Raw genomic sequence first — 7,779 nt, 5'->3', positions numbered from 1 at the left:
AAATCTAGCTCATGTTCCAGAAATAATGACTCTAACATCGAAATGGGGTTGTGACGGTTCGTCAAATCAAAGTCAATACCACCAGTTCATACCTAACGAATTTGATGGTATATCTGATACAAATTTATTTATGGTATCTAGGCCTTCTTCCACAAAGTTTTGTCGGCCGATTCAATTTGAATATGCCAAGGAAACCGCAAACCATACTAAAGAAATTGTCGAAAGGATACAGGAAACCATAATCAACATATTGCCAACATTTGTGACTATAAAGGACAAGGTTATTGAAATACGTCACAATCTTTTATTTACCATGATGGACACAAAAATAGCTCAAGCAGAAACTGGTTGTAAAGCATGATCTGTCTGTTACATATGTAATGCAAGCCCTAAAGAAATGAACAACCTAGAATCCTTTTCAAAAAATCATGCAATCAGGAAGCAGTTAAGTTGGGAATTTCTCCCTTACATGCTAGAATTAAAACAATGGAATTTATTTTACATATTGGGTATAATTTGACTTTTAAAAGGTGGTCTACTAATGCGGAAACCAAGCCACTTAAAGAAGAAAACAAGAAACTTTAGAATTGGATGATGATGTTAAAAAATTACTTGTTGAATAAAGAATTAATAATATATGATCATTTTTGAATATTTATTGGTTATGTTATATGGGAGGTGGGCGTAGTTGTGGACGGACTTGTTTCATTTTTAGAGAAATAATAATTTTTATTGATTCAAATCCGTTTGACAATTTTTAACAGTCTAGCTGTGATAACAGCGAAAATATTGCAACTTTTGTGATTATATTATATGGGAGATGGGCGTAATTGTGGGCGGATTTGCTTTATTTTTTCTGGACAAGCTTATATTTACAAAATATTACACTGTAGAAAATTTTGTTACTGTAGGATGATTTTTGATTTTTGTGTTATATGGGAGGTGGGCGTGGTTGTGGGCGGATTTTAACAAATTTTTTTTTTTCATCTAATTTGGCAATATGAGAGATGTGTGCCAAATTTCAAAGCCCTACCTCGATTCCTTCTATTTTTTGCCGCGGCTTGTATGAAGCGGCCCCACTGTGCGACGCCTTTTTTCCAAAAAATTCAATGCTTTCGGTACCAGTCGAGATTTGACGCGCTTGAGGCCCAAAACATCCTTCAAAATGGTATTGGCTGAACCTTTCGATATGTCAACTTCATCAACAAGATCTCTAATTGTTAATCGACGGTTTGTCAACACCAAATCTTTGATTTATATAATAATAGCCATCTTTCATATTAAGATCATAAACTTTATAGCACTCAATATATAATATATAGCTTGCTTATCCAGTGCTCTGCTGGGACCACACTTAACACTTCCTTACTTATTTTATTTCAGTTCTTTTTCTAATATGCACGTGTTTGATCTGCATTAGATAACTAGACTTTCCGGAAAACAAACAGAATTAGCATAACCAATTTTCAGTAGTTGAGACATGTGACAAAGCTAGTTATTAAAGTATGAACTTTTGCTAGAGTTGTTTTAAATTCGTTAAAATTAATTAGAAATTTTATTCAGAAATTATGACGCATGATCTCCCAGTATATTTCGTCATATACTACTTGGATAACAGTAATATATTAAATAATTGTACTTATTGTGACATTTCAGATGGAGTTCGACTTTCTTTATATTTCGATAAGAAACGGAGTAAAAAAGAAAATTTAAAAATGATTAAGTTAAGCAGTATATGTGATAGTCATTAATCCACCTTTTACCATTAATACCCACAAATTCTTCAAGACAATATCGACATTTTCTGGTTTATGATGACGAAAGCATTATTTAGAAATATGAATATTGAACTTTCAATAATTGAATATTAAATTTTGGTTTGCTCAGCCGTAATTAATCGAGAAAAAAATCAGAATAAATTAACTTATTTATAAAATACCCTTACATATGGGTTTATAGTTGTATCCTTTTTTGTAAGATATTCTATGTACTGCTTAGAAAACTTCCTTATCTTCTACTTTCTACTGAACTAAGCTCCGGAGTCTGAGAACCTCTTCAGACATACACACAAAAGGAAACGGCAGAGCTCCTAATGAGTGGGATAAGTTGGGTTTATATAGCCACATCAAACTCTTCGCGAACTAGTCCTTCAGTTCTCAAGATACTGAACTAAAATTTTGTACACCTTTTCCACCTGTGTTGCTATTTGTCGGAACCGCTGAACGATTGGAAACATATACATGTATGTAAAACGTTTTAATTTGCAAGATATCTTCATAAAATTCAGAAAATATTACTTGTATAATCCAAAGCATTGCTACAATCTTTGAGTGATCGATCAGGCAAAAGTAGTAATAGTATTTAACAAGTTCCAGAATTAATGTTCAGATCGGAGTACTATCGCATATACCTATCTGCCAAGTAAACTGACCTATGAAAATCAAGATTAATATCTTTCTAAACTCTTCTACGTTGTAAAACATGAGTGTTCTCAGATAGCAGGAATGCAAATCGAGTAGAAAACTGTTTACCTGTCGGTTGATATTGTAGCTTCTCGACGTCGTAACTTCCATGTGTTTGTTGTCGGAGCGTCCATCTATAATATGATCGATCTGGTTTTGAACTTTTCGATCCGGAGAGTAGTTTTACCAAATATGCCTTCTTGGCGTAAAAATCACCAAGCAGAATTTTTACATCGTGGCGGGACAGCCGTCAAATCATCCTTGTGCTTCATCAAGTCGGGGGCGCAAATCAGTGTTATTTTTATCTAATGCGAATTCTGGCTACTGGAGAGAATTCCAGGACTCGAGTGTTTCTCCTATCACGAATCCCACACCAAATTTGTGCTCCTTTATATGGCAGCTGGGAGTAAATGACACAAGGATCTACTTGTATCCGTCGTTGTTCCTCCCATCGCATTTCTTGGACGGCGGTGATGTCAGCCTTTACTTTTATGACGACATCAACCAGCTGGGCATCAGCACCGGCGTCCTTATTAAGTTTGCTATGGTCGTCATCAAAACTGGGGTCCTTCATCCGAGGCTATCGTTTCATTTTCGTCGGGAGTGGTTTCTACGTGGCAGATTTCAAACCCGAGCCCACAACCTCTCTACACGAGTAGGAATATTTCTAATAACTCCAATCCTATGCCTAAATTAAGACACCAAAATGACAAAAGTCAGTTTCACAATAAATTACTTCTTCACATTTTATTATTTCAAGCATTTTCAAAACACATTAAGAACACGGATTCCACTAAAAGTAACCTTGTGGAGGATAGCTGATTTGCTGCTCCTCCTGCGCGTTTGCGTGGGTGCGCGCAGCATAAATGAGCGCCGCAATAAAAGCGCTGTTATTCAACATCATCGACATTATGGTGGCCAACTTCAGCATGGGCAACAGGAATGGCAACACCGACCCCAGTAGAATGGCGGGCATGACCATTACAGGCACGGCCATTTGAAGAATTGTGTTCTTGTAAGTAGCAAACGAAGATGCCTTCTTAATTTTGCGTCGTATGCCGCCAGGTCCAACACCACCTGCGCCAGCGCCGCCTAAACCTAAATCGCTTTGCTTCGTGAGCGCAGATTCAACGGCGTGCGTTTCCAGCATTGGCTCTGCCACGTCCAGCGTTTCATCAATTTCCTCGACAAGTTTGGTGGCGCGTCCACTCGCGCGTACGGCATGCTTTTTAGTTTCTATAAATCAAAGGAAAATTGAGTTTGTATAACACTGTTACCATGAGTGCACTCACTTTTGCTCTTCTTGAGCATGAAGCTCAGCTTGTTGTCGCGACTCGGCACAATTTTCACCATTACACCGGGAAGGAAATGCAATTTGATGTCGCGATGCTTGAAGAAGCGCTGAAAGCGCACAACTAAGCAATGATTCAGCTTCTCATCCGTCATATTCGCATACTTGTTAGCTATCAGGCTGCCAACCTGGTCTTCCGCGTCGAAAAATTGATCGAGAAAGTCGCGTGTTAAGTTGCCTGTTGGACTGATGGCCTTGCGTTCCTCCATTTTTTGTAAAATAAACAGTTTGGTGCAACGCAAAATGCTGAAGGCGCGCAAGCACTCGTAGACGCGCATCGGCAGTGACGCCTGAAAGTATGGCACACTTTTCGTCAGCGCGTCAGTGTGGCGTGTGCTTGAAGTGGAGTCACTGCTGCTACTACGCTTTTCAACACCTTCCGCGTTAATTTGCGTGGGCGCGCTGCCTACGCTCAAACGCTCTTGATTGGTGCGCGCGATTAGCGCAACAACAATGATTGCCCAAATGAGTTGAGTGTTGATGAGCGCCATTTTTGAAAGTTTGATTTTTTTTTGTGAAATATTTCCAGTTAAAATAAAGAACTCTGTCTTTTGTGTCGTCACGTTGCACGGCAGTTGCACTTCTGTGCGGTTTTGTGCGCGATCAGCGACTGATGCAGTAAAGCGTGCAGCGCGCCAGCAAACCCCAACGCTTCGCTTTGGCCATTTGCGTTTGCAAGCTGGAAATTCTAGACTTTCTTGTTGACGTCGAAGAAAATAAGAAAATGCTGCTGCGCACCGTTTTAATGGGGTTCTTGGAAAGAATCTAGTCCAGCGCCGCGCTGGTCAGCTTGCCATAAGCGCAGCTATCCACCACAGCTTGTTTGGCAATTCAACTTTCAGTTCTTCGATTTCTGCTCTTGCCGTTTTCACTTGATCGTTAATTGTTGTAAACATATGTATTTAGTCGTGCAAAAACATGTGTATTGGCATGCATTCATGCAACATGCCACAAATACTAACGGTGCAATTGTCTGACCAATCCATATTTCGATAAAAAGAACGTTCTTCTTATTGTTTGGCGTAAAAGTAGTCTTAAGTAGCACAAATTCGCTAGTAAAGCGCACACAAGAGCTGGGATTCGCAGTTAGCACTTGGACTGACTCTGGCAAACAATGCTATTTCGATGAATGATCGATAAGTGGATCAGCGCATGTGTGTAAAAACAGTAAATATTTATTAAACACGAGAGATATTTGTTGAGTATGCGGATTGTTTAGGCCGCGTAAGTGGAATTCTTCAGCAAAATGTTGGTCGCTTGTCATTTTGTGGTTGCATTAAAAGCAACTGTGCGGAACATTTCTTTGCCATTGTCTTCGACTGCGGGCATAAAAGCACATTTAGAAAAGTAATTACAAAATATAGGCGGGATCTGAAGACTCGAAAGTTCTATTACATTGTTTGATTTAAAGTTCATTTCATATAAAAATAGGGAAAGGTATATGGCCAAATAAATATGTATATCAAGTAAGTATGTTTATGCTTTAGAACTCTTAATTCTTAAAGATTGAAACATAAAACCAAAATGTTAAGCCTCGTTCCAGATTTTTTTTCTGCGACAGTCCACATTGTGACATTGAAGTACCAAACACTTTTTATAAGCACTTATTGGGACGGCGGCCTATAGCTTCTTCAGCTAATTTTGTTTCATCTTTTCGATCGGCTGAAAATGGGTTCCACCGAGCGGCAATTTGGGGGGAAAAAGTAAAAATCACACGAAGTCAAATCTGGTGAACACGGTGGTTGATCAATGGTATTCATAGCGTTTTTTGGCTTTAAATTCGGTCACAATCGTGGCTCGGTTCGGTGCATTATCATATTGTTAAATCCATGAATTGTTCTTCCATAATTCCAGCTGTTTTCGACGGATGTTCTCACGCAAACGCCTCAATCCGGCCAAATGGGACTCCTTATTCTGTCCCTCCGGAACAAATTCATGATTCAGCAAACCACGAATATCGAAAAAAAAAACAGTTAGCATTACTAATTTTTGAGCAGCTTTGGCGTGGTTTTTTTGGTTTGGACTCGGTTTTTTCCATTCATTCCGATGATTCTTGACTTGTTTGCATATCAAACTCATATATCCATGTCCCATCGCCAGTTATAAGGCTCTCCATGAATATGCGATCGGAATTTCCACCATCAAGCATATCTAAAGAGATCTGTTTACGGTACTATTTTCGAAAAATTCAGCTTTATTGGGACGAGACGAACAATAACGAATTTCATACCCAAAATTATCCACGTAAATAATTTGAACGGTCTCGCGAGAGATGTCGAGCTCTCTTGCCATCTCTCTAACACTTGCCTGACGATTTTCAAGCACCCATATCCTTCACTTTTTTAATATTTTCATCAGTTAAAGAGGTCGAAAGGCATTGTGAAACATCTTTTTTTTTACTGAAATTTCGTTTTACGGACAGTTTTAGTAATCAATCACTATTTCATAGGATAGCGTAAAACAGGAAAGTTTAAGTCAATCTTGGTTTTTGCAGGGCTATTGACTTTTTAACCATTAAAATTTAATACAATTTTTAACATCCTCCAATGCAATATAAATATATTTCAGAAGCATAAAATAGAAAATATTTCCACAAAAGCTGTCCTATGAATAATTTTTGCATGAAATATAGTTGAGAAAAGCAGAGATATTTTTAAAATATATTACAGTTTTTCTGCGACAAAGGTATTAATGCACGGTCTCGGTGGCAAAAAATTGGAATAGTGTTTATTGTCTTGATACTGTAACAGCCAATCGCGGGAAATTTTGTTCATTTCGTGCCGGATATTTTAATGTCAAAGATGTACTCATACCACGCTCTGGAAGGCTATTTGTTGAATAGAAGAAATCGACCAGTCCGAGCGTTATGTGAGTTGCCACAACAGTCGGGTCTTTGTAACCGGAAAAACCTAGACTTTTATCCAGTCAAGGACTGTCAACTCGGCACCTTTCTTGGAAATTACCTCAAGAATGTTTTCTGCCGCTACAGCAACAACAACAACTGCGCAGTGGTTCGATTTTCTAGGAGTCAAATGTTTGATACAAAAGAAGTGCCCTGTATAGTTGTCTAACGAGTTAACGCAAAAACTGCATGATACGAATTATTATGGTGAAATCGCTGCTTAAATTATGATTCTGAAACCTTTTATTACTGGTGATTAAAATGGGTCTTTTACGACGGTATCAAGCGTCGAATGTCGGTAAGCCGGTGATCTGGCAAACGGTGCCAAGTTTGACAGCCAGGAAGGTTTTGCTATGTATTTAATGGGGCTGGCAGCGAATCTTCCTTTATTATTTTTTTGGTACTGAACTGTTAAAAACTGGAACGTCAGAAGGAACCAACCATCCAGAAACAAATATCAGGACAATGGTAGCCACAAAAATCGGTAGTAACTCACCAGAAGCTCGTTTTGAGCACGTTTGACATAGGAGCGCTATTGGTGTTGTTTACAGTAACTCAAAATATTAATTTCGGGCAAAAAAATTGAACTAAGCCGTAACCATTTCCGCATGATTATTTTTTACAACTTTAGACGAGGATCAACACTGCATCGTATGAACAAGAACTAATATTTATCGATGGTATAGCGAATTCAACCGAGGTCGTAGATCACTCTAAGACGAATTTTGTGAAGGTCAGTTGTCATAAGAAAGTGGCATTATGAAGTTACCTTTAAAATGGCAAATAGTTACCAAACAAAACGATGTGCATTTGACCTAAATCGGATCGAAGGAACTTGTGTAGGGCGAATTGAAATAGTTGTCTTGTTTGGAGGAAGGAAGACTTTTTTATTGCCTCAAGGAAAGCGGAATATCTCTTTCAACTTAGGTTGGCCTAGTTGTTAAGTCTAGATCATCGACGATTTATATATACTATTTATGTAAATAATTAAGAAGTATGCTCCAAACGGAAAGTTGTTAGCAATCAAAAAACATCTCGCCGCTTCCGACTTCCAACTTCCGACT

General features: G+C 38.4%; 1 protein-coding gene across 1 annotated transcript; it reads right to left on the bottom strand.

The window, feature by feature from the left end:
* Positions 1-3,251: 3,251 nt before the first annotated feature.
* LOC105233727 (uncharacterized) lies at positions 3,252-4,446 on the bottom strand. Its single transcript, XM_011215880.3, has 2 exons — positions 3,755-4,446; positions 3,252-3,698 (listed from the first exon to the last, which is right to left on the bottom strand). Exons 1-2 carry the CDS (start codon positions 4,302-4,304, stop codon positions 3,256-3,258), a joined length of 993 nt encoding a protein of 330 aa, XP_011214182.2. The 5' UTR covers positions 4,305-4,446; the 3' UTR covers positions 3,252-3,255.
* Positions 4,447-7,779: the final 3,333 nt, after the last annotated feature.

This window comes from Bactrocera dorsalis, chromosome 2 (assembly GCF_023373825.1).
Source record: "Bactrocera dorsalis isolate Fly_Bdor chromosome 2, ASM2337382v1, whole genome shotgun sequence".
Taxonomy (NCBI): Eukaryota; Metazoa; Arthropoda; class Insecta; order Diptera; family Tephritidae; genus Bactrocera; species Bactrocera dorsalis.
Note: the sequence above shows the minus strand (reverse complement) of the source record. Positions and strands in the feature narration are given on the sequence as shown.

Excerpts from the sequence above, each read along its gene's own strand:
- LOC105233727 (XM_011215880.3), bottom strand. The coding sequence starts at position 4,304 with ATGGCGCTCATCAACACTCAACTCATTTGGGCAATCATTGTTGTTGCG. Across the intron at positions 3,699-3,754 it reads CATGCTCAAGAAGAGCAAAA|AAACTAAAAAGCATGCCGTA; the intron begins GTGAGTGCACTC and ends TTTGATTTATAG.